At 38.3% G+C, this 27,912-nt stretch overlaps 1 protein-coding gene across 3 annotated transcripts; it reads left to right on the plus strand.

The window, feature by feature from the left end:
* Positions 1–441: 441 nt before the first annotated feature.
* On the plus strand, positions 442–27,787 carry CLIP4_1 (CAP-Gly domain-containing linker protein 4). Of its 3 annotated transcripts, none has more exons than XM_051217339.1 (11): positions 442–647; positions 681–745; positions 781–852; positions 886–1,052; positions 2,748–2,848; positions 9,790–9,887; positions 15,304–15,458; positions 17,956–18,099; positions 19,381–19,505; positions 21,734–21,876; positions 25,410–27,787. In XM_051217339.1, the coding sequence occupies exons 1-11, from the start codon at positions 524–526 to the stop codon at positions 25,521–25,523; spliced, it is 1,308 nt and encodes a 435-aa protein (XP_051064725.1). In that variant the 5' UTR covers positions 442–523; the 3' UTR covers positions 25,524–27,787. The 3 variants fall into 3 exon arrangements, with proteins under 3 accessions (XP_051064725.1, XP_051064724.1, XP_051064726.1); XM_051217338.1 differs by having other exon boundaries at positions 15,307–15,458; XM_051217340.1 differs by lacking the exons at positions 442–647; positions 681–745; positions 781–852; positions 886–1,052; positions 2,748–2,848 and having other exon boundaries at positions 6,702–9,887; positions 15,307–19,505.
* The last annotated feature ends 125 nt before the right edge of the window (positions 27,788–27,912 follow it).

Below are 27,912 nucleotides of genomic sequence, written 5' to 3' on the forward strand. Positions count from 1 at the left end.
GACTAAGGACAGTATATCGTTACAATTTACCGACACCGTCTTTTTTACACTTATTAAATATCTAGGTTCCCAGCTGGAGGCATCGGTAAACTACTGCCACTAGGTACGGAGGCGCGTCACGCGACAAATTCTTCTATTTCGTCCAAAAGCATACAACCACTTGAACATTTCAGATACGCACCAACAGAAAAACTTCAACTAGTAGAAACTGAGGAAGAAAAATGTATGAATAGCAATTCAGAAACCAAAATAGAGCAAAAAGAGTTAAGTTTGAGCTTAAATCGAACTTCTGGTACAGTAAATGTAGCCGAAATCTAGCACATCACAAGCAAAACAAGTCGCATGCCAAATTTTATTGATGAATCAGCATATCATCTGATCGTTTATCAAAGACGTCTCCTCTGTTTTCTATTTGTTTTTGTATATTCATGTGTGTACTACAAAATATCGACAGTCTGTTAGTTTTAGAGTTGTTTATCTTCTTCACCTGAGTTCACTTGCGACCTAACAGCTGGTTTCGCAAATGACCTGGGATTGTTTATTGTCTGTAGTTTTTGGACTAATCCTTAGGAATTTGGTCAAGACATATGCATCCAAAAACTTTTTGGATAGTCTTACATATTCATCATTAGATCAGTGGGACTCTGGTATGTTCGGAATAAAGTATTTAATTGGCACAGTTAGTGAAGGGATTTATTTACAAAAGCATGGGATTTCTGCGTATGATGGTGATGTAGTACATCAGGTTAGAATAGATTAAAATCACATTTGGATTGATAGCCTCCTTTGTTGCTTTTAATGTGGTCTTACTTATTAAAGTTGACTGATGGAGATGGGACTTTTTATCATTTGGTTTGTAGTTAAGTTGATTATTTACTGTTCTAGGCTCTTGAATTCATCTTGCTGACTTCCTTGTTCATATTTTGCGGAACAGGGTTTAATTATTTTCTCTCGATTCAACATCGCTACAAGTCTTTTGTACATGATTCATCGAAGCACCTCTTATTGAAAGAAATAGATTTCAGAAAGCTTCAAGCACTTTCAGTGATATGGTAAGCGTGCTTGGCCTTAATACATATCAAAACCTATAGAAAAATTGGTGTATTATGAGTTTTAATGTTAAGGGTTTCTTTCATGTTATTTCGTATCATTGTCATTGTGAGTTACTCTTTTCTTCCACTGTGACCAATTATCAGTAAAACGATATTTTTCATTTATACTGGCTTGACTTTTAAAACTGGCTTAACGTTTCGTCGTTCGTAAAGCAAATCTAGTATGAACCACATTAAACTGCCCACTGTATTTTAATTCAAATCAATTTAGTTTGAGGTTTTTATTTATAGTTTCACTAGCAGTCAGTCAGTCAGTTACAACGTAGGACCAGGCACGTGCATCGGTCCAATTTGCCACACCTTATTAGCCTAGCAAGACGAACACCGGATTCATATAAGCAGTTAATTCAATGGTGTTATATATGAAGGAAAGATTTTATGTAAGGATATAGTACAGAAAGAAAGAATTAATTCGTAGAAAGAAAGATATGAAATAATTTTAGTTTCATAGCTTAAGGGAAGATAGATAGTGTTTACACTTACGCCATTGTGATCGATTCTGAGCCATGTCACCCAGAGTCTCCACCCACTCCAATCACACAGTATCCAACCATTGATTACGATAGTCACGCGGACCCCAACCAAGTAGTCCGCATATACCAACGTGGCTCAGACCGGGAGTTAGCGACTTTACAGACTGGTGCCATATTTTGGTTTGGCCGCCCCTAACGTTCTTCCATGCATCCTCAACACTAGTCAGTATTGGCTTCATAGTAATCTGTGGTTAAACATACGTAACACGTGACCCAACCATCTCAGTCGATGAGGATTTACAACCTTATCGACTGATTTTCCACCATTCTGTAATGCCCTGTGTCTTACTTCACTATTACTCACCCGATGATCTCAGCAAATACGAGCAATATTTCTAAGGCATCTGTAGTCACCAGCAGCAGTTTTGGTAATCTAGTATGTCATCAGTAAATATTAAATAATGCTGCTTCTTCGATCTCCATAGTATGTTGTGAAAACTGGATTGGTAGGTCTTTACGTAGACTGGGAAACATGAGCGCATTGTTGTCAACGATGTCATGATAAACTGCACTATACCAAAAGGCTGTAAGTAGACTTTGGGGACTTGATATTTATAAGCAAGACCTTGTCTAAAGCTATGAAAGTATCAGTCATCATTCTCAAGGCGTTTTGCAAATAGAGTCAGTACGTGATGTTTGCTGCTTCCTTGTTGTACTTCATTTCATGGATATATTGAAGTTAGACAGTAACACTGTTGGATGCCAGCTCAGTAGTCTAGAGGTTAAGCGCTCGCGCGCGAGAGTGAAGGCCATGGGTTTGAGCCCCTTTGGTGCGAGATCGTGGGTGCTCACTGCTCAAGTCTCATTCTGGGGCGAGGCAGTCGTCCTGTGCTTCCAGGTTTTCAATGGTGGTTTAGCTTAAAACGACTTCAGTTTGTGTGTTGTAATGTCCCAATCAAGTTGTGTTGGTTAAAACGCACGTTCTTTTAAATCCTACTATGCTAGGAAGATTGGTTAGTAGATAGACGTTATATACCACCAAAAGTTCCCTTGATTAGGTGAAAAGGAAACACATCTGTGTCCTGTTTTATACTTCACTCAGAGGGAATACCATATTTAAGTTCTTAAATTTGACTTTTGTTGAACTTATTTTTCCTCACAGGTACGCTCTTAATCCTTACTCAATACTGATTTCAGCTGCTCAGTCGACAGCTGTTGTGTACAATGTTGTCTTTTTATGGATCAATATATCTGTCTGTAGAGGTTAGTTTCATTCCGTTGAAAGTGCTTTTACGTAGTGACAGGTTTATTGTGGTTTCTTGTATTGTATGCCCTAGTTTTCGTGTACATACGAGGACTCAAAATGCCTATTTCTTTTTTCCACGTGTTATCAGGAATGGAAAGTGACGTCAGTTACAAACTTTACTAATATACATCCAGTGAACATCCTTCAAAGAAACCAATCCTTACCATTAATTCACGTTACAGTTTTAGTTAGACATTTACACAGTTGTGCGAATCAATTGTTATTTCTGTGGATAATATGGTGAGAAATTCTCATGCAAAATTACTGCCACAAGACCTTTCGATTGACAACGTTGAATTTCACTTCTGAGGTCGAATAAGTTACCTATTCGTATGCACTTGTCGTTTGTTGGGAAAATCAACTAACCAATTTTGTAAGTAAACACTAAGTAGTCAGTACCTAAGGACACCTGTTTGAGTAATGTGAGCATCGTTATTCGATAAGGAAGGTTTTAATGACAGAATTGCTCTCATTCACTTGAACATGTTTCATATGTGATACTTCATTAATATCGATTCTTAATATTATTTGTTTACCCTAGTACTACTAGGAAATGTTGTAGAATAAACAACCTTTTCAGCATAGTATCCGTTTCTTACATTTGTAACTTTCATTGAGATCATACTTACTTACTTACTTACACCTGTTACTCCTCGTGAAGGAGCATAGGTCGCTCACCAGCATTCTCCATCCAACCCTGTCCTGGGCAATCCTTTCCAGCTCCTTCCAGTTGTAATTCATCCTTTTCATATCTGCTTCTATTATCCGACGTAATGTGTTCTTTGGCCTTCCTCTTTTCCGCTTCCCTTCAGGATTCCAAGTTAGAGCTTGCCTCGTGATGCAGTTTGACGATTTGCGTAATGTATGTCCTATCCATTTCCATCGTCTTTTCCTAATTTCCTCTTCAGCTGGAAGTTGGTTTGTTCTCTCCCACAGAAAGCTATTGCTGATGGTATCCGGCCAATGAGTGTTGAGTATCTTGCGTAGACAGCTGTTTATAAATACTTGTACTTTCTTGATTGTGGTTGTTGTAGTTCTCCAAGTTTCAGCTCCATACAGTAGAATTGCCTTGACATTCGTATTGAAGATTCTCACTTTGATATTGGTTGAAAGTTGTTTTGGGTTCCATATGTTCTTCAATTGTAGGAATGCGGCCCTTGCTTTGCCAATCCTCGCCTTTACGTCTGCATCCGAACCTCCTTGTTCATCGATGATGCTTCCCAGGTATGTGAAGGATTCTACATCTTCCAGAGTTTCGCCATCAAGGGTGATTGGATTGCTGTTCTCCGCTTTGAATTTGAGGACCTTGGTTTTCCCTTTGTGTATACTGAGGCCTACTGATGCAGAGACTGCTGCTACACTGGCTGTTTTCATCTGCATCTGTTCGTGTGTACGTGATAGGAGGGCTATGTCATCTGCGAAGTCCAGATCGTCTAATTGATTCTGAGCTGTCCATTGTATTCCGTGTTTTCCTTCAGATGTTGAGGTCTTCATAATCCAGTCGACCACCAGAAGAAAGAGGAAGGGAGAGAGTAAACAGCCTTGTCTGACTCCGGTCCTTACTTGGAATGCATCCGTCAGCTGTCCTCCATGCACTACTTTGCACTGTAGTCCGTCGTATGAGTTCCGGATAATATTGACAATCTTCTCAGGAACTCCGTAGTGTCGAAGAAGTTTCCATAATGTCCTCCTATCTACACTGTCGAATGCCTTTTCATAATCAATGAAGTTGATGTATAGTGACGAGTTCCACTCAACTGATTGTTCGACGATGATCCGTAGTGTTGCGATTTGGTCTGTGCACGACCGATCCTTTCGGAATCCAGCTTGTTGATCTCGAAGTTGGGCATCTACTGCATCCTTCATCCGGTTCAGCAACACTCTGTTGAAGACTTTCCCTGGTATTGACAGTAGTGTAATGCCTCTGTAGTTTTCACATTTGCTCAGATCTCCTTTCTTTGGAATCTTGATGAGGTGTCCTTCTTTCCAGTCCATCGGCACTTGTTCCTCCTCCCAAATCTTTTTGAATAGAGGGTAAAGCATGCTTGTGGTTACTTCGACGTCTGATTTCAGTGCTTCAGCTGGTATGTTGTCGGGTCCTGCTGCTTTCCCGTTCTTGATTTGTCTGACGGCCATTCTAATTTCTTCCGTCGTTGGTGGGTTGACATCTATAGGAAGATCTGTGTGTGCTGCTTCGATGTTCGGTGGATTCATTGGAGCCGGCCTATTCAGGAGTTCCTCGAAGTATTCTACCCATCTGTTTCGCTGTTGTTGAATTTCAGTGATTGGCTTGCCTTCTTTGTCTTTGACCGGCCTCTCTGGTTTACTGTATTTCCCTGATAGTTTCTTCGTTGTATCGTAGAGCTGTTTCATATTTCCTTCTCTAGCAGCTTTTTCTGCCGTCGTTGCTAATTCTTCCACGTATTTCTTCCTGTCGGCTCTAATGCTCCTCTTCACTTGCTTGTTTGCTTCTATGTATTCAGCTTGTGCTTGGACTTTCTCTGCTCGTGTTCGGCTGTTGTTAATTGCTGTCTTCTTGTTCTTCCTTTCTTTGATCTTATCCAGTGTTTCTATAGAGATCCATTCCTTATGATGGTGTTTCTTTAGGCCCAGAACCTCTTGACACGTTGAAGTCAATGTTTCTTTGATGCCTTTCCAGTTGTCCTCCATGGTAGTTTCTTCTTCCTTCAGTAGATCTTGAAAGGCTTGGAACCTGTTGTTGAGAGCTATCTTGAATTCATTGAGTTTGACAGTATCTCGAAGGAGGGCTGTATTGAACCTTTGTAGTGCTGTTTGTCCACTTGTCCAGTTCTTTTTTAGCTTCAATTTTAAATTGGCTACAACTAGGTGGTGATCTGAAGCTACGTCAGCACCTCTCCTGGTTCTCACATCTTCCATTGTCCTTCGGAATTTTTGTTGATGCAAATATGATCTATCTGGTTCTCTGTAGTGTGGTCCGGTGAGATCCATGTAGCCTTGTGTATACGCTTGTGTGGAAATATTGTGCCTCCTATGACTAATTTGTTGAATGCACACAAATTTGCAAATCTTTCTCCATTTTCGTTTCTTTCTCCCAGTCCATGTCGTCCCATAATATCTTCATATCCAGTGTTGTCTATTCCGACCTTGGCATTTAGATCTCCCATTAGAATGGTGAGGTCCTTTCTTGGGCATTTCTCTATCACTGACTGCAGCCGCTCGTAGAATTGATCTTTAATGTCGTCGTTGCTATCATTGGTGGGTGCATAACATTGGATAATATTCATTAAGATCCCCTCCTTCTTTGTTTTGAATGATGCTTTGATGATTCTGGATCCGTGGGATTCCCATCCTACAAGTGCATTTCGTGCTACTTTGGACAGCATTAGAGCAACTCCCTGAGTGTGTGGAGCATTTTCCTCTTCGTGACCGGAGTATAGCAGCATCTCTCCCGTAGCTAGCCTTTTCTGTCCAGCTTGGGTCCAGTGGGTTTCGCTGATTCCCAGTACTGCCAAGTTGTATCTCCTCATTTCCGTTGCTATTTGGCTGGTCTTCCCGGTTTCCCACATTGTTCGAACGTTCCATGTACCTATAAAAATTTTTGCTCTGGTTGTTAGAAGGGGCATCGGCCTCGTGGCTTCCGAAGGAACTCGGCTTTCACCATGAAGCGTCATAATTCTTCTAAATGAAGACCTTCTAACTCTCAGGGCAGAGTTAAAATGGTTTGAATTATTTTTTCTGGCAAGCGTTTTTTTTAGCGAGTTAGTTTTCTACGGGATGGGGACGCTAACCCCATGCCCAACCCTCCTCCTTTACCCGGGCTTGGGACCGGCAGTAACTCTAGAAGAGCTACAGGCGGAGTTATTGAGATCATACAGTTCAAGGATATATGACATTGATAGATGCGACTTCATATCCGAACCAGTGATCAATTTAACCAGTGGTTTTTACAAATTATATATAATCTGTTTAATAAGTTCCCTGTGATGTTTTCGTTAGTTCACTAAGATCTGCTTTGGTTGAAACGATTTGGTGTAACGAACGATTTCGTCACATTTATATGATAATTGAGGAATTATGGCTGGTTGGTTTAATCACTGAAATCTCAATTATTATTCGAGTTACTCTTCATTTGAGCAAGTGCAGTCGTATTCATTCTTTACATAGTAATATCTATTGTCAATGTAGATTGTGGCAACGGTGTCGCGGTATAAGTTGTTATTACCTCAGCTCCTAAATGCTCGGATACGGCATAGAGTGAGGAGAGTCCGCTTTCCCTCTCGAAATGCTATCACGTGGCCACGTGTTTACAACCACTTCCAAGGAAGCCCTAGTCACTACTTTGCCACGGCGGGGTGTCGTTTACGAAATTGAGAGGACGATAAATGAATGTCTGGCGCTTTAACCTGGTTGGTGTATATGGCGAATCCATCTATGGGAGTTGGAAAACCCTGATTCTAAACCATTGGTGCACATGGGCTCCAGAATCCTAAGGAAACAAATGGAGTATGAACTTATTATTGGTCACCAACTACTATGGGACTGCATCTCCTGACTTTGCTCCACTGCCTTGTGGATCAGACCTTCAGGTCAAAAGTTCCGGGTGTGGCCATTTAAGAAAACCATCTGGTTCGGTTCGGGCACCCGGGCTGTATCCCAGCCCTCACACAAATGAAATGATTTCCGTGGCGTATATCTGTTCATTGCCTTTTTGTACCAATGCTTATGTGTTGAAATAAATAAATAAATATTACATCAGTACATAGAGGCGAAATCAGTTATATATGGCAACCAAAGGAAAGGAGATAATGTAAACTGTAGTGGAAATACAAACATAAAAAAACAGTACAAAATAAAAAAGGACTTACTGATGCCTGTTACCAACTTTGTCCTGAGTTCTTTTTTCCTGTTGTTGTCACGTGCTACTCACTATTTCTGCTCCCGATTTCCAGTGCATTGTATTCTTCGGTTGAATATGAATACAGTGGTCTTGAGTCGTGTTAGAGGTATGAGGACGGTTATCACTTCCCGGTTGCCCACACCGTAGAAGGGTTCTTCTGGAGGTACCTGAAGAGGAAATCGGATTAGAGGTGGTCTAAGTGACCTGAGAGCGCGACCGCAGTGCCCAAGGGACAACTGCTTGAGGTCGGTTACACGACTTTTTATGCGTAATTTTTGTGTTAGCTCCGTACTTGTTGAGACCTTACCACCGGAGACGGATATCTGTGGGATAAGGCGAGGTGTGCATTTTTAGAGTCGGCCTTTTCCAACCCCACCACCCTCGTGAGGAGACAGCACCGCTGTCATGCTGGTTGTCTGAAGGAAACACCTTACTGCTGTCACACCTCTGTACAGTCAGCAGTACGACTTCGCCTTCGGACCTTGGGTTTGTTGCTTTTAGTCTTACCGCTCTTCAATCGACCTGTCTGCCATGGTAAGACCTTGAGGAACGGTTGTTCCAGCCAGTATAGCTCGGTTGGTTCATCACGATAGGCAAGCCCGACCACCACGTAAAAGTAGAAACAACGGTCCCACGTTGTAGCTGACTGACTCTATTCTTCGGTCTCCCCATTTTTTCTTTTTGCTTGAGAGCTCCAAGTTAGGGATTCCTTGTGATGTAGTTTGATGATTTCCGCCCACTCACTGTCTTCACCTACGTTTTGGCTCTGTGTGGTATAGAATAGTTAGGTCATCCGCAAAGTCCAAATTGTGTAACTGGATCCAAACTGTCCACTGTATTGCGTGCTTTCCCTGAGACGTGGAGGTGTTCATAATCCAGTCAACTATCAGAAGAAACAGAAAAGACGAGAGTGCGCAACCTTGTCTGACACTAGTCTTTGCTTGAAATGCATCTGTGAGCTCTGTAATGAGTTTAGTCTCATAGAAGCTCTGTATGATGATGACGATTATCTCAGAAACACAATGATATCGTAGAAGGTTTCATAAAGTTCTACTTTCAACTCTATCAAATGATTTCACATAGTCGAGAGAGTTGATTTAGTGATGAGTTGGATTCATTTAATTGTCTTGTGTTGATTTAATGTCGTTTATTTGTTTACTCTGAAGAAGTGGTTTATATTAGCTCACGAAACGTCAGAAATACAATTTTTCTACTCATTGAGATATAGCAAAAATATATTTATTATTAACTCTATACTCACTGCTCAATTTATTTGAAACTATCAAGTTGAACCTTGGTATTGATGCCAACAATTATCTATAGTGTCGCGGTTTTGTCGGTATACGACCGATCCTTTCGAAAACCAACATATTTATTTCGAATTTGGGCGTTCACTTTCCTTTAAACTGATAGTAGTGTGTTGCCTCTGTAGTTCTCACTGTTGCTGGGATCGTTCATTGTTACTTTGATGAGGTGTCCTTCTTTCCAGAAAAAAATAGGAGCAATAAATGGGATGACTTGAATTATCCTTATCTCAACATTCAAAGCTATAAATAATGATTGCAACTCTCATTATCATACAACCAGATCCCTTGAAAAATTTAAACAGAGCAATAAAAACAAGGTCATTGGCACTTGCCAGACACACATTCGTGTACTTGGTCTTTGAGCGACACGTTCTAAGTGTGAAGGCAAGTGGTAATACCTGATTGCCCAAATTGAAGTAATAAAAGCTGTATTTAAATCTGAGACTGAGCGACTGAAAATCAAACTCTAACCAGTAAACTACCTCTTCGTGATTGCAACTGTGGCTTGTTCAACTGACTCTAGGTTGTCACCCAATATTCGCAATCATAAGACATTATTACAACCGTGAACATCAACCACACAATTTTACACTTAATGATATGGCTTAAATGAGCAACTGGTAAGTTCATGGATCGATGCCATATTTTTATTTGGTCGTTATCAGTTAATAATTAACAATTAGCGAATATTTTTTCCTAAATTTTTGTTTAGGTCACTTGTTATCGGCTGCTGCTTTTTGCGCTGTTGGATGTTACATTCGTATATATCCAGGATATTTAATGTTTCCAGTTTTAGCTGCTGCTTACAATGTAAGATATTTATCTCACTGTTTTGTTTAGAAAACGATGATTTCCAAATACTTTGATCTGTGATAATAGTTATGTAAGGCTTCAGATTGAATCTTTCATCAAAACAACTAAATTTCTATTATTACTAATAAGAAAGAAACTATGCACATTTCTGTGTAGTTTAGTCGATGTTTTCATCTCATTGCCTAGTTTTGTCTTGTGTATTTCAATTTCACTTGAAATAATCTTTCACCATGTTTTAAAAGTAAAATAGATAAATCATGGCTATCAGTGTCATTCAACACGGGCCTTTCGTCCTGTTTTGAACTCTTCAGCTTGATGTACCTGAATCGTGTTAATGTTCACATAGGGGCACGAAGCCAGTATCTTTCTTTCCAAACGCTAATAGGTTATCCACTAACCGATTGCTGTTAGATAGCCACGAATCTACTTTTTGAGAGATCGGGGCTTACAATTGTAAAGATTTGAGCTTTAGAGATAAAATGCTACGGCCCCGTGGTATATTGAATTTTTAATTGGTCAGAGGTACTGAACAGAGAACAGGTTAGTTGTGAACCGAAATGCTAAAAGATTATATCTGGTTCTAAAAGCTGTCAACCAGGGTTTCGAATCCGCTAGAAGGCACCAGTTCCCTCAAGATCACAGATATGTCAAGTGCTGAATTAGCACAAAACTTTGGCTTTACTGGGCTTCCTGTCAATTACCTATAACCATCTCACACAAAGTCGAATCACTTATACAGGTGGTCACATTGCACCTCGATTAGCATTAACGATTAAACGAACACTATTCATTTTAAATTTCATTTTTTATTTAGTGTAACTATGACCGCAATCAGTCAGTAACAACGTGGAACTTCGTACGTACGTACGTCAGTTCGAATTGCCATACCACATTAGCGATTGTCGATTTGAATCTCGTAGTGGTAGAGGTGGTAAAAGTATAAGCAGTAGTCGGAAAGATTAGGGTTCGCAGATGTTATTCAGGGAGTATAATCCAGTGTAATAAATTTGAAAAGAGAAAAAAAGAATGGAACATGAAGAATTCAGAAGATTAGAATTTGGGAGAACGCAACGTGTATGCACCTGCTCCAGTACAAACGATTTTGAGCCATGCCATCCAAGGTCTCTAACCATCGGTGGCTATCATCTCGTGGTCCCCAACCAGGTAGTGTACACCTACCAACATGGCTCAGTCGACTTGTCAGTGACTTCATTTATTTGTGCCATGTTTTTGTCTTGTCGCCTCTAGCTTTCTTCCAACCTAATCCTACACCATGAAACATCTCACGTGGGAGCAGTCGGTGTTTGGGCATGTGTAACAAGTGTCCCAGCCATCTCAACTGATGAAGTATCACTACTTCATCAATTGATTTGCCATCCTTACCTAGTACCCGTTTCCTAACACCTGCATTACTTACTCGGTGTTCCCAGGATATTCGAGCAGTGTTTCGGAGACACCTATGATCAAATACTAGCAACCTACGAATATCATCTACTCTTACCGGCCATGTTTCACTGCCATAAAGTAGGACGGAACGAACTGCTGCACAGTAAACCCGTTCTTTGGTTGGTAGACGGATATTTCGCCTATGCCATAAATGACGCAAGTTGGCAAAAGCTAGTCGAGCCTTCTGTATCCGTGCTGAGATTTCGTCACACACCAGACCACATGGGCTGATGAGACTCCAAAATAAATGAAGAGGTCGAAATGCTCAACTACTTGACTCCCTATCATTAGTTCGGGTGTCGATGTAACCCAATCCTGAAGCAACATTTTCCATTTGGAGGGGGAGAATCGATTGCCGAACACGCTTGCATTGTTGCTTAGATTAGGCAGAAGATTCTGCATTTTGTCCTCGTCTTTACCAAATAGAACTATGTCATCGGCATATTCTAAGTCAACAAGTGAATCTCCCGGTAAATGTTCAACTCATGGAAATTTAGATGAGGAAAGTGTTATTTCTAAAAGCACGTCTACGATCATTACCGCTGAAGCCTAGGGTAAATACCACTAAGCCAGGGTACATGCAGTCCAGCACGAAAACAGGTGCATGCATCACTATATATTTTTGGGTTATGATAATGATCCACAGGTTCACCCACGGAAACCTTGTTACGGATTTTACTTCCTCTAAATAGTCAAATTAGGTCATCTCAGCATCAGTCGGGCAGCAAACCCACCACAACGACACCAATCCAACGACCTCGTGAGTGGACAGCCCTGACGAACACCACTTGAGGCAATCAATTCTGATGACAGTTCGCCATAAGCTCTCACTCGACCAGTTGTGTCCGGTTAAAGAGCTTTTATATTGGGTAATGTACTTCTTTGGCACTCCTATCAGTGATAAACACTGCCACAGAACCTCATAATCAACAGAGTAAAATGCATTAAATGTATTAAGGTCGAGAAATACTACGATTGTGGGGCGTCTGAATGTGTGTCTTTGTTCTAGGACCTGACGTAGTTTGAATATGTGGTCTATACAACCACGTCCAGGTCGAAAACCAGCCTGGTTTTCTCTAGTCTGCTCTTCACCAGCTTGGGTTAGACGTCGAAGTATTATTGAAGCTAATATTTTAGACACTATATTAGTCAAACTGATTCCTCTGTGATTGTCACAAGAGGACTTTTGCCCTTTCTTATAGACTGGCACAATCAGTGATTGAGACCAGTCAGATGGGATTACGTCCAGTTCCCAAATTCTACCTAAGACCTCAGTTAATCTCACTGCTAATACTGAACCACCATCCTTAAAAATCTCAGGAGTAAGCCTGTCAGGGCCTGCTGCTCTCCCTCGCTTCAGATTTCCTATGGCTTTTTCAACTTCGTAAAGAGACGGAGGACCTACATTAACTTGCCATTCAGGCCGACTGAAGATCGTAGGAAACCGAAGTGTGGCTGGAGGCCAGTTGAACTGATACTTAAAGTGTTCTGCCCATCGATCCAGTCTCCTGGATTAAGAATGAATAATATATCCATCTTTTTCTAAGATAGTTTCGCTGAAAATTGGGTTCGTAATACCGGTTTCCTTAGCGATTCTGAACAGCTGTCTACTGTTACTTATTGCCGCTGCCTTTTCCATCTCTCTTGTTTTCGCTACCCACCACTGTTCACGATCATTGCGTAGGCTTCTTATCAGCCTGTGCTTAGACTGACTCCGCTCTTTGTTATGTTCAGAGCCAGATGGGATGAGTTTTAGAGCATCTATCAGTGAGATAGATGCTGCTGTGATCCAGTATTTCTCCCTAATCTTATGGTTTACCTTACTAGTAGATATTACTGCTCTTTCCACAGCTTTTCGGATGTCATTTCATGCTGCCTCGGGGTGGGCATCATTTACATGGCTGCCTGACTGTTTTCCTAGTTGTTCCCGAAATATATTCTTAGCTTGACTATCAATAAATAGAACCCTAAGGGGTTTCCTTGCAGCATCCTTCCTACGTCCAGTAAGACTCAGACAAATACGCACTGGCACTAGAGCGCCTGTGCTCCAGAATGAGCGACAGTCTTCTATCGAGCCCTCCCATCTGTGGCTGATAGCGATGTGATTTATTTGGGTCCAACATCTTTACGAATCCTGGGGTTACCATGTCAAAAAAATGTTTTTCCTTATGCTGAAAGTTGGTGTTTGAAAGAAACAGGTGGCTATCTGAGCATAGCTGCAACAGTTGGTCGCCATTATCTGTTCTTTGAGCCACCATAAGATCCACCCAGGTGTCTTTCCTTTCCGCTTATTTTACCTAATTGAGCATTTAAGTCACCGGCCACTATTACTACATCATAGCGCCCAGCTTTTTGGGGAAAGTCGGAAAGCTTTCTGTAAAACTCATCTTTCACATCATCTGAGCTGCAGTCAGTGGGAGAGTAGGCAGAGACGACGAAAAGGCAATGACGAGTGTCCTTGTTGTTCCGTTTAGTCGGCTAGCGCACAAACGACTGTCTACTGGGATCCGGTCTAAGAGAGCTAGTTCTGCCCTAGGACTCAATGCTATACCTACGCCAGCGAGGCCACGGGAAGCAACATCAGGGCTTGCAGATACACGAAGTGTGAATCGAGTTGATTCTTTATTTTGACATGATGGGGTCAAGTGAATGACACTACTCGGATCCTGTATGCACGTTTCGGAGACGCAGCACACATCGATGTGCGAGATCCGAAAGTCCTACCTAAGGAAGCCTGTTGTCCTATTTGGCACAGTGTTCAGGCGTTAAAAGCTTCTATGTGCAGTTTGGAGCGTGGTTTCAGCAGACCAGGAATAACGTTACGGTACTAGTAGCGTTGCGTCGACTCTGAATCCTTTTTGGTCCTCAGTACAGTAGCTTTTCGCGAAGGCTTCCCCTTTGAGTCTAGAACACCAATACCGGCCGCCACTTTATGTATTGTATACTTCAGACATATGTAGTTTACATACATACAGATCAGGCCTCATCACACCATAAAATGGAAAATAAATTATACAAGATCAAGTCAAAAGTGGCTATGAGTGTGGTATGCTGTAACTAACAATGTGAAAATAAGTTGAGAATGGTAAATCGCATTGCACTAGCTAATAGGTTGAATGAAAGCTTATGATAAAAGAAGTATGGATATATATGTATAATCCAGTAGTTACGTAGTGGTTATCCCGTAGGAATATATGTAATAATAGTCCATAAATAATTCGTAGCAGTACTCATTCATTTTATTCCTTATTAGGATATAACAGTTATCTTATAGTTTTGATTATTCCCGTTTAAGTGAATCGGATTGATCGGAGAGACTATAACTTAGGGACGAGCCAATCAGAAGACAGTTAGCATAAAGTAAAAATATATTATAAGAAACTAATGAATTACAGTGTATATTCTTCTTTTACATGATCTAAAAACTTGTTAGTGTTTGATAAAGTTTCAGAGGTTCTGAATTCATAATGCATACGGTATAGAAACTCGTCCATAGGGTTAGGTTTAGGTTTAGGGTTCTAGTCTCTCAGTAATCACCTCTTCTCTAAAATCCGCTGTGAACCGATCGTATGTTAGCATCACGTGTTGGACTTGGCCCCGTGACCTTGAAATTGCTCAAACGCTTCTGATTGACTCATCCCTAAATTAGGGTCTCGCCGCCCTAACCTAAACCATAGCCCTAACCCTATGGACGAGTTTCTATATCGTATGCATTATGAATTCAGATCCTCTTAACCTTTATCAAGCATTAACAAGTTTTTAGATCATGTAAAAGAAGAATATCCACTATAATTCATTAGTTTCTTATCATATATTTTTACTTTATGCTAACTGTCTTCTGATTGGCTAATAATTGAAACGCTTCTGATTGGCTTGTCCCTATTGTTGATCAAATCCCTTATGCAATGAAAAACCTCTTCTATACATTTCACTTTTTCTTTATATACATATCTTTTATTGTTAAAAGCAGTTTCCAAGTAAATCGAAAGGAATAATTTCTCGTCTATCTAATCTCCTCCCATTATTGGTTACTTTCATTGGAAGTTATTCAATTTTATTATGGATTAGTTATATTGTAGAAAATCATGATTGGAGTTTTTTAACATCAGTTTATTGGAATACGTAAGTATTAAATTCTGTATAATTTCTTTTGATTATTCACAAACATATTGGGGTTTGAATAGATTTTATATTGTTCTGTTGTCAACCTTTCGGTAAATGGTTATGATAGTCAATTTTTGTTAATTTATATCTATCCTATGAGGATATATTTCTACTGCACAAGATTTACATATATATATTTTTGAGGGATAATGTGTTGGTATTTGAGGTGAATTGGACTGTGACCGTTAATACTTAAATGTAGGTACATTTGGTTGATGAGTTCTAAGTAGGACAAGTGCATATACTAATTTCAATGCAATCAACGACTAGAAATTATATCAAAGACTGTTTCAAGATATTTTTTTTCTTACCGTATTTGTTATATATACTGTTCGGAGCCCTCGAGAATTCTCTCATAAACTAGGAAAAGAGTAGAAATATTCCAACCAGTCAATATTCTATGGAAACTTTGTAGAAAGTTTTAGAAAACGATTTGTATACCCTAGTTGAGCAATTACCTATTTTATTGTTAATTTTAATATGTGTTCAGAAGCTCCTAGGATATCAAGGTCACACATAAGCTTGTCAATATCCTTGTTTTCTGTGGCCCAAACTAACATTGGAAGTTAAGCTTCTTTTTATACTTCAGGTCTCTATATTTTATTCAGGGCTCAGGTTTAGGAGTTTTATGGGGTTGATAAGCAGTTAGGAAATTATTGGTAAGCGTCTTAGTACCAGATGTTTCATACACCAGCTAAATGTTCCGTTTTTAACTTCTTTATATGTAATTCAGTAACCAAGTGCAGACCTTTGGATAACTTTTATCCTACATTGAATGTTAGTAATTCTATGGTGAAAAAGAACTCAAATGGAGACAACCAATTGATTGCTTGGGGCAAAATTACAGAGTTCTTTCGTAAAATGTGAAAACCGTACATAAAATACTTCATTTGCGAATCTCCCATCAGTTGTTGTTTACATCCTTCATGATTTTTCCAATTGTCGATTCCTTTATATTTCCCTCCCTATTTTCTCCGGTTCAATCTTCTTAACCTTGTTTTGACAGGCATTCCACGTCCGATTGGTGTTACATACTACTTATTTCTGTCGACATATTTAGCACTGATATGATCCAATAAAAAGTCAAAATTAGATTGTTCTACTCATCATGATTTTTGTTCAACAGTACTTCCGTTTGCATTAAATGTGATAACCTAGTGTAGTGTTTTTTTTCCCGTATGATATTTTATTCTGTATAATATACGATATTGTTTTATTAAATTAACATGAACTAGGCTCAGCATGACATGCAACATATTATTTGTTATAACGCTAAGTACTTTTCATGTAAGTAATTTCATCCTAATTAATAACCAAATGAGTTTACAATGGATATATATCTATTGAGTATACTTTCGACTAGGATCGTCGTCGTGTTTTGGTGGTAATAAATCCTAACTTGTACCAGTCTTAGAGTTCTTACTTTGCGTCGTGAGAATTGCAATGGTTCCTCGTTTTGCAAGTAGAATAATAAGCGATTCCGAAATAACAATTGGCGATGCAGTCAACAGTCGACCACCAGTCACAACTAGCACTCACCACAGTACTACCAAATTACCCAAGCCGAATTAGATGACCCAAGCTTCAAAGCTGTAGTCTAGTGGCTGATAGTTACGTACCTTGACCATCAAGCTAACGCTCATTAAAACTATATGATACTCCCGCTCTCTCATATACACAAGAACAGATAAAAATATCTTACAACGATCATTACTTGTGTTCTGATTGTTGATTGAAGATCAAGGAACTGTAGGTATCTGGACTGTAGCTACTAACTTGATGTGGTCGTCGTACTTGCCTGTCATGATGACTCAAACGAACTATATTAGGTAGAATACGTGTACCTTTAGGTTGAACCATTCTAGATAGGTCGTTTGGAGAACAGTAAGGCTAAAAGCACCAACCTAATGTCCGACGGAGAAGTCGTACTACTGACTGAACTGTGGTGTGATAGTAGAAAGGCGTTCTACTTGAGCAACTAGCATTTACAGCTATGCTCTCATATCACAAAGGGGTTAGAAAAGATCGAATGAAAGCATGTCACATCTCACCTTACCCCGCTGATATCCGTCCTGGACGGTCAGATCTTTCAACGATCATTATTTTTATTCTGATTGGGGATTCAAGATCATGAAGTTGTGTATAGTCTTAAGCAGTTGTCCCTAGGGCTCTGCAGTCAAACTTCCAAGTCACCAAGACCACCACTACCTCAGTATCCTCAGAAGGTTCCTTAAGAAGAAATTTCCTTCTACGGTGTGGAAAACTAAGAAGTGACAATCGGGCTATTACCTCTAATCAACAGTCAAGATAATCTTGAGGGGCTAGCATTTTGAACGTTCCTATATCAGTATAAATCGTTGGACACCGCGCATCATAACGAATTATCGTTGACTTGTTAAATCATGTTATTAATGATGTAAATTCATTGTTAGCTGATATTCCACTTTCTTTTTAGTATCATTGTAGCTGATTGTACACCTCAAATGGGTATCTTTTGGTACATGTTTGTTGAAATGTTTGATCATTTCAGTGAGTTTTTCACATGGGTTTTCCAACTACTTATTTTCAGCATAGTAGTTGGCTTGACAATTAAATTCAAGTAGGTGAATATATTTCGTTTTGAAATAACAATAATAATCGTAATGAATCTGTAATATCTTGTTGTTATAATTTTATAAAAGAGTTTTCCTATTTCGGCCCATAATCCAATCGTTGCTTTCTTACTAGTAAATAAAATCTAATTGTATTGACAACCAAGTTATGATAAACGTGGTTTCGTTAAATGTTTGATTCATTACTTGTTATGTGTGGCGACGGGGTGAAAAAAATTCTGAACCTTCAATCTTCAAATTAACGAATCAAGGTCAGCCTGTAATTGGACAAAATTCAGTGTAATTATTTCGAGCAATCAGCATGAAAAATTCTCGCCGGTGTCATTCAACGACATTGATTGTTAATTAGTCATACAGTGAGTGGTTCGGTGAACGCTAAGTAGTTGAACATTTTTCTATGATCGACTACAGCCTCTCATAAAACTGATGTTCATGATCTCCACTTCTTTTATTGGTCGACTCACAGCAGTGCATAACATTCATTGTGGTCCTATCCTTTTTTGTGAAGGATTGTTTGATGGTCTTCGGTGCATGAGATTCATATACCATTGGCGCTTTTCGTGCGTCTTTGCAGAGGATCAGGACAACCACTCGCATTTATAGATATTTCCATTACTAAAATGCAATAGGACGTCTCCCGAAGTTAATCTTTTCTGTCCAGCTTTGCTCCGATGTGTTTTACTTATTCCAAGCATCACCTGGTTGTATTCAATTATCAATCAGAATACTATATGAACAATCAAGTAGTATTACTAGGCGTTCACACAAGAAAAGTATGACTGGCTTTAAGTGGAATGTATTAACTTGTGCTTGATAAAGGAATTTGAAAACGACTCAAATTTTTAAAAAAAATATTTGTCACAATGGGACATTGATTAAGATCAGTTGCAGATCCATTAAAAGCCATCTATGAGGACCAACGTCGGATTTTCATTAACAAGAATCTATGTTTGTCGCAATTCAACTGTCAAATATCATATAACTGGACCTAAATAAAATGGTTTTTCAATATCTCGAAGAAAAACACTTTTCAAGTACCAGCTTCAGTTGTTATAAAAAGCACTAAAATATTAAATAGGGATAGTGGAAAGCTGTAGTTTTCCTGTTTTTGACAATATATACTCATGAATTTTTCAGTTTACGGTCAAGACATACTACTGTCAAATTTAATTAATGTTTATTAAGACTATTTGATTTTATCTGAAATCAATTTTCGTAATTATTGTTCATATGCTCCCATTCTTTATATCTCTATTTATGCTAATTAGTCGAAATCCATTATATACATGCCTTGTTATATCATTTGTTATCAATGTATTACAACCATATCACAATATTGGAGAACTTGGCCTCTTAATATCTATCCTACCAATGTGGAGTCATCTGTTAAATCGTGAGTTTTCCATACAAGCTGAAATTTACACAAACATATTCAATGTTCACTAAGTGTAGCGTACCCAGTTATAAATAAATAATATATTTGTAATATCCCAATGAGTAGAAAATTAGATTTTCTGACGTTTCGTGACTTAATGTAAGTCACTTCTTCAGAGAATAAATAACCAAATTAAAATTAATCCAAGTTTAAATAGTACGCAGTTATGTTTTAGATTACGTAGTAGATGAGTGTTAGAGGTTTCCGTGTAAACAATCTCATTTATAACCCCAAATTTTACCATATTTATCTCTTTTATCTCTGATGTGTGCATTAAACTCACCTAAATATAGATTTTCTAAGCAATTCCCTCAACTGCCAAACACAGCCTTGGCGTGCCCATAGTCATAATAAGTAGACTATATCAGCAAGAAAACTGTATCTGTCAGCAAATACTGTTCTACATAGGTTCGAATATTAATTTATTCTTATTGAGTAGACAACATATCTGTAACTAAGATTACTTCTAAGAAATATTATAATGTTGATGAAATTCCAGAGCTGTCACCTTATCCTTCAAAGTCATACAGTGAATAGTAATTCGAAAGGGATATAATGTAAAAATAATTCAGTAATATATTTAAAGTTAGCCAAGCTACATGTAACTTAATTAAAGAAAGTTGAGATTGAAAAATTGCGTCACCATAAGAGAGAAGGTTTTACTCAACCATATTTGATAAAAGGAGAATATGATATCGAAAATTTTCCATTTTCAATAAAGAATATTCAAAAAGTGTTGCTGATAATCCTATGCCTCACTAGGAATTTTATAAGGAATTTCAAAGTATGTATGTATAATGAATTCGTTCGAATCAAAGTTAGGTTAAAATATTAAATGGAGTAATGTAACAGCGAAACAATCCTTGACATCACCTATCTCACCACCTTGTTAAAGCCGAAAACAGACTATAGTAAAATGACCAGAATTTTTAGCCAGAGATGTTGAACAAATATATAACCTTCTAGCCTGTTGTTAAATTTTCCTAATGTTTGAGGACCATTGAAGACCTAATTAAATATTCTGTGAAAATGCAATGGGAGTGGGAAAATGTAGCTTGTGAAATTATTTATGATGGTTAAAACGCTTTGTTCAGTGACTTGACGAGGTTTGTAAAAAGACGGTCTAGTTTAGCTGACACCAGATACAAACTACGTGTCAATATAAATCTGACCAGCTGTGATAATATGGATTCTTGTATTATGAAAAAGTAATTTAATGCGGATTATCATAATCCTGTAGTCTGACAATAGGGCTATCAGGGACGACATTAGTTGGTCAATGGTCACTCACTTGTAAAGTGGTTAACATGAAATTTCATTCTGTAGACTCTACGTCCTCAATTAGGACGAAGGGTCGAAGGATTCGGTACACCACGTAGAATAGGTTCAACAACACTTCCTATGGCGTCATGATGCCTCTTACAGGTTGTGGCCTTCGCAAAAGTTGAACCTGAAAGTGTTAGATTGTTGATAGAATGCCACATACCTGAGATGCATTAGGCGGAAAAAAAGAGTAATGATAGTACCTAATAATTTTCATTCTTTAGTAACTTTGCTTAAGTGGACTAAATGTTTCATGTGAAGTTAGTGGAAGTATTTAAAACCCTGAATGATTGCACTCAGGAAAAAATAATAAAATAAATAGTGGGCTGAGTGTTATGTGTTTCAACTGTTATTTAAATGTAGCAAAATGGCCAGTATAGAAAGCAAGGCTTTTGCGACTCGATACAATAAAAATGATATTCCAAACGTTTTCCGAATCCAACTAAATTATTCCGGAAGAAACGAATAAAACAGTATTCCTTAACGATCTAGCGATTGTTTACTATATAATCAAAAGCTGAATATATGCAAAACACTACATCCAGCTGACTCATCATCGTCCGCTATATCGGTGCACCTAGAAGTCTGTTGTCAAAAGTTACAGTTGAATTGATAAACTGTTTCCCACGATCGAGGCGTCAGAGCTATGTGATTAAAGACAATGTTCAAGATGTACGAAACGCGGATTTGAATCCCGCAGATACATCTTATTGATGAGCTCCAACTGATACGAAGCCTAGTTAAAATACAGTTTCCCTTTAAGGACCAACTAACATTTCAACTTGTATTATCTTCAGACACGTTTGTCATTCTCTGTTTTCACCACTTTCTCCTTCTTTGCTTACTATATTTTTCTTATACAGAAACTCGAATGATGTTTATTTCGGCGTGTTGCTTGTTGACTGCATTGTTTCTTAGTCCATTATTTCATTATATTTGGTTGCAACCGGGTACTGGAAATGCGAATTTCTATTTCGCTGCATCGTTGGTGCATGCATTTGGACAGGTAAGTGAAAAACCAATCAGATCATTTCAAACTTAACTGATCAGCTAATATTAAACAATATCATGTTTCTCTAGCCGTTTAGTGCTAGTTGCGTCAGTTTGACGAGTAGCTGTATTGCAACTGTATCGGCAAAATCCAGTTGGCACTAATGAACCACACAAATTTGACGTTGAGCACTATTGAGTAATCGATCAGTTGTAAATATCTCAATGCTAGTGGAAGTTAATTGGGTCCCTAATGGCTCAGTACTGTAAAGCTGTTCGGTGCCAGTTCGAATCTCGCAAGGACCATCAGTTTTCCCAAGACTACTAATGAGCTCTTCTGATGAGGATCAACTAGCGTGTTACCTACTTTCAGGCTTTCATCCTGACTCCCTAAGACCTAATGTCCATACATTAATTCTGTACAAAACAGAAAAGTGAAAATGATATGAATCCAACATTAACACAATCGGTTTATACTTTATAGCGATGAAGAATTCACAGAAAGATGGCACGAAAATCTACAAAGAAATTTTAACGCATAATCTGACATGTCAAATGCACATATATTAAGTTGAAGAACTTGGCTAGGTTAGATGTTATAGTCAAATCTGAACTTATCAGAAATTGACCTACTCAACCGGTATGTGAAATCAATAGATTAAGGCTAGTTGTAGAAACCAAGACACGCTTATTGTCCTGTTTCGAATTCGTCAATTTCATGAACTTTACTGGATTGTAATATTAATGTTAACATTGGGATTCAAACACAATGACTGATTAAAATTCAATGGAGAATACTTATAACTGGATAAATGAAACTCTTAGTATTTATGATATAAATATCATATTCATTAAATATGTTATTAACTCAATGGATCCAGTAGCTTAATGGATATATACGTTGGACATTTGACAGTCAGTCAGTCAGTAACAACGTAGAACTTCGTACGTACGTACATCAGTTCGAGTTGCCACACCACATTAGCACAGAGATGCACTTGTCGATTCAAATCCCGTAGTGGTAGAGGTAATAAGAGTATAAGCAGTAATCAGGAAGATTAGGGTTTGGAGATGTTATTTAAAGAGTATAATCCAGTGAAAGAAATTTGGAAAGAGGAAAAAAGAAAGGGACATGAAGAATTCAGAAGATTAGAATTTGGGAGAACACAAAGTGTGTATGTACCTGCGCCATTGCAAACGATTTTGAGCCATGTCATTCAGGGTCTCTAACCATCGGTTGCTGTCATCTCGCGGTCCCCAACCAGGTAGTCTACACCTACCAACATGACTCAGTTCACTTGTCAGTGACTTCATGGACTTGTGCCATGTTTTGGTTTGGCCGCCCCTAGATTTCTTCCAACCTACTCCTATACCACTGAACATAGCACGTCGAGGCAGTCGGTCGTTGGCCATACGTAACACGTGTCCCAGCCATCTCAACTGATGAAGTTTCACTACTTCATCAATTGATTTGCCATCCTTATCTAGTACCCGTTTCCTAACAACTGCGTTACTTACTCCATGGTCCCATGATATACGAGCAATGTTTCGAAGACACCTATGATCAAATACTAGTAACCTACGGATATCCTCTACTCTTACCGGCCATGTTTCACTGCCATAAAGTAGGACGGAACGAACTGCTGCACAGTAAACCCGTCCTTTGGTTGATAGACGGATATCTCACCTACGCCATAAATGACGCAAGTTGGCAAAAGCTAGTCGAGCCTTCTGTATCCGTGCTGAGATTCCGTCACACACCAGACCACAAGGGTTGATGAGACTTCCAAGATAAGTGAAGCGGTCGACACACTCAACTACTTCACTCCCTATCACTAGTTCGGGTGTCGATGTAACCCAATCCTGAAGCAACATTTTGCATTTCGAGGGAGAGAATCGCATCCCGAACATGCTTGCATTGTTGCTTAGAGTGGTCAGAAGACTCTGCATTTTTTCAGCGTCTTCACCAAATAAAACTATGTCATCAGCATATTCTAAGTCATTAACCTCCTGGTAGAAGTTCAACCCCTGTATATTTAGATGAGGAGAGTGTCATCTCTAAAAGTACGTCAATGACAAAGTTGAACAAGAATGGGGAGAGTGGACAGCCCTGACGAGCACCACTTGAGGTGATCAATTCTGATGACAGTTCGCCATAAGCACTCACTCTACCAGTTGTGTTCGAGTAGAGAGCCTTTATAAGGTTAATGTACTTCTTTGGTACTCCTTTCAGTGACAAACACTGCCATAGAACCTCACGATCAATAGAGTCGAATGCCGCCTTAAGGTCGAGAAATACTACCATTGTGGGGCGTCTGAATGTGTGTCTGTGTTCTAGAACCTGACGTAGTGTGAATATCTGATCTATACAACCACGTCCAGGTCGAAAACCAGCCTGGTTTTCTCTAGTTTGCTCTTCACCAGCTTGGGTTAGACGTCGAAGTATTATTGAAGCTAATATTTTAGACACTATATTAGTCAAACTGATTCCTCTGTGATTGTCACAAGAGGACTTTTGCCCTTTCTTATAGACTAGCACAATCAGTGATTGAGACCAGTCAGATGGGATTACGTCCAGTTCCCAAATTCTACCTAAGACCTCAGTTAATCTCACTGCTAATACTGAACCACCATCCTTAAAAATCTCAGGAGTAAACCTGTCAGGGCCTGCTGCTCTCCCTCGCTTCAGATTTCCTATGGCTTTTTCAACTTCGTAAAGGGACGGAGGACTTACATTAACTTGCCATTCAGGTTGACTGGAGATCGTGGGAAACCGAAGTGTGGCTGAAGGCCAGTTGAACTGATACTTAAAGTGTTCTGCCCATCGATCCAATCTCCTGGATTGAGAATGTATGATATGTCCATCTTTCTCTGAGATTGTTTCGCTAACAGTCGGGTTCCTAATTCCGGTTTCCTTAACGAGTCTAAACAGTTGTCTGCTATTACCTATTGCCGCTGCCTTTTCCATCTCTCTTGCTTTCGCTACTCACCACTGTTCGCGATCATTGCGTAGACTTCTTGTCAGCTTGCGCTTAAGCTGACTCCGCTCTTCATTATGTTCAGAGCCAGGTTTAATGAGTTTCCGAGCATCTATCAGTGAGATAGATGCTTGTGAGATCCAGTGTTGCTCCCTAACCTTCTGGTTCACCTTACTAGCAGATATCACTGCTGTTTCCACAGCTTTTCGGATATCATTCCATGCTGCATCGGGGTGGGCATCACATACATGGCTGCCTAGCTGTTTTCCTTGTTGTTCCTGAAATATACTCTTAGCTTGACTATCATTAATATAGCCCCAAGAGGTTTCCTTGCAGGATCTTTCCTACGTCCAGTAAGACGCAAGCAAATACGCTGAAAGATAATTGAAAGATAATTGGGTTCAAGTCCCAATGTAGTTATAAACACTGCAATGTATAAACATTTCTCAAATAAGATAAAATGCACATTTTATATTCTACTGCTAACCATAACTTATTTTTTTTACTATTATAAATGACTTTTAGATTTTTCCCGCCATTTTTTTTGTTTTTTTTTGTTCAAACACTTCAGGTTGTCCTTATTACAGATTTATTAAATGCCTATGGAAAATATGAATTTTTTTTACGTTATGGTTCCAACCTTCGATTGAGTACTGGTGAAAAGTTAAAATTAGTTCAAGAATAAAAAGGAAAAAAAAATTTTTTTTCTTCTTTTTGAGAAAAAAGTAACAAAAAATCAAAGTGTCAAAACTAAAAGTACCACAAGAAGAAAATAATTCATGAATATAAAGGAGGGAGGTGGGGGTGGGAAAGGAGAGTTTCCCCTCCCCCCTATAAACTAATATTTCCCTCACAATTTTCATTTAATTCTCATTTATTTTTTTGGCAATTTTATTGAAAATAATCGTTTTTTTGTTTTTATTGTTGTTATATATATGATGTTGCTTGTGTAGTAGGTTACATCATTAAACTATGTAAATGTGCCTGTAATACAAATTTATGTGATAATCATTTTAACAATATATGTATTTGGAAAAAAATCATCTCAATGTTTTGTATTCTTGTCAACAGTAATAATAGTAGTGTATGAATGTGTGTTTGTGTGTGTGTGTATGTGTGAGATTTATTATTTCGTTTAATATTTTGTCAATTTTGTTTATTTATTTTTATTTAAACACATAAATAGAGTGGTACAAGGGGGGGCACCAAATATATTTGGGTCACACTACGTCATTCTATTTGTGTGAGGGGTGAGATACTGCTAGGGCGCCTAAATCGAAGATGATTTTCTTAGAGGGCTACTACTCCCCGAAGCTTTGATCTAGAGGTTTAATCCATAAGGCGTTAGAAGATACAGTCCCATGGTATCCGGTGACCAATGATTGGTTCCCTCAAGATCCTGGATCCCATGTGCCACCATTGGTTTGGAATCCGAGTATTCCAAGTCCCTTAGATAGATTTTCTATATCCACCAACCCGGTGAATATTGTAAAACACTCCATCCTCGAGAAGGTAATGAGTAAGACTTCCCTGACAGTAATTGCATACACGTGGTCATTTTACTTTAGCACGTATGTTTTAATGTGTTCAACGCAAGACTTTCTTCGACAAGGTTCGATTACTAAGGTCATATATGTACACTGTTGATATGTTCTGTACTATAATGAAACAACAGCTGTTCAGTGTCCACTAGTTTTCAGTGTTACTACAACTAAGATCAATTTTTGGATGTATGCAACCCACTTATCGGCTTTTATTACATAATAAAGTTATCGCATATATTACTCGGTTTGTCTAATCTGCAGAATAAGTGTAACAGTGTTTTAAACTACAATCTATTTATTAATTAAAAGGCATATGTTGAAAATTGTTCGAATTATTTCACCAGTTTTAAAGTAAGTCTTCTTGAAATTGTAACAAAATGTCTTGATTCGTGAAGTTGTATTAATGATCCTACTAGATACAGGTTGGTGTACTTATCTTTGAGGTACATTTTACATGTGTGATATTGATACTATTCGGTTGCTCAAACCGGATGTTAAGAGAAGTGGAGTTTGTTTATATCACTTAGTGACTAAAAGTTTAGACTCTTAATCACTGAGTTACTGCTTCATGTATTTAACCTATGTGTCATAGTAATTTACTGATGGCCTTAGTTGAGGATAGTACTTATTATTACAATATGACTGAAAATATCATAGTATTTTGTGATCACATTAGAAATTATGAGCTTAGTGTGTAATGAACGAACACAGGTTGGGAAGACCAATTTATTGTTCAATGCATAATCACGCAATGGTTTATTATAATGTGAAAATCATACATCATTTGCATATCTTCTTTGAATTGTCTCTTAAAAGCTTCATTGTTGCTTCATTCTTGTTGTTATCTTGATTGCTTTCAGTTTTCTCCTCTCTTCTCTTTATTTCAATCTACTCAATCTTTTACTGCCATGCATTTCACTTCTGATAAGTGTTACATACTACTTATATCTATCGACATAAGTAGCATACACCAAAAGTCCATTTTGAGGTGATTACTGAAATTATATTAACTAAATTCGTTTGATTTGTTCATCAGTTCAAACGATCATGTATATTAACTAACTGGTATTACACGTTAGGTTTATTTTCAGTATTTCTTTTTCCAAGTATAGAAGGAAATGATGATCATCTACATCATTGAAAGTTCTGTCTTTGTTTTCATAAGTGTTTTAAAATTAATTGTTCATGTTGATCTATCTCTTCACTAATCAGTTAGTACGTTTAATTGAATGGTCAGATATAATATATTTTTAGTTATTAATAACAATCTACTGAATTATTTTAACCAAAGATAATTATACAGCCGTCTCTTCCTAAATAGTTCATTCGGATGACCATATAAAGAATTTCCAGGTTTCAACATTCTCTACAAATACCTTCATATTCCAATTAAATTTAATTGGTTCGACATGAATACAATACTTGACTGCATAAAAAAATTTATTAAACAAATAAAGGATATATAAGAAGTTATAGTGTTAACTCCTTATTCATTTAAATATTATCAACTTCAAGCCATAGATTGTCTGT

Source organism: Schistosoma haematobium, chromosome 5, assembly GCF_000699445.3.
Source record: "Schistosoma haematobium chromosome 5, whole genome shotgun sequence".
Classification (NCBI taxonomy): Eukaryota; Metazoa; Platyhelminthes; class Trematoda; order Strigeidida; family Schistosomatidae; genus Schistosoma; species Schistosoma haematobium.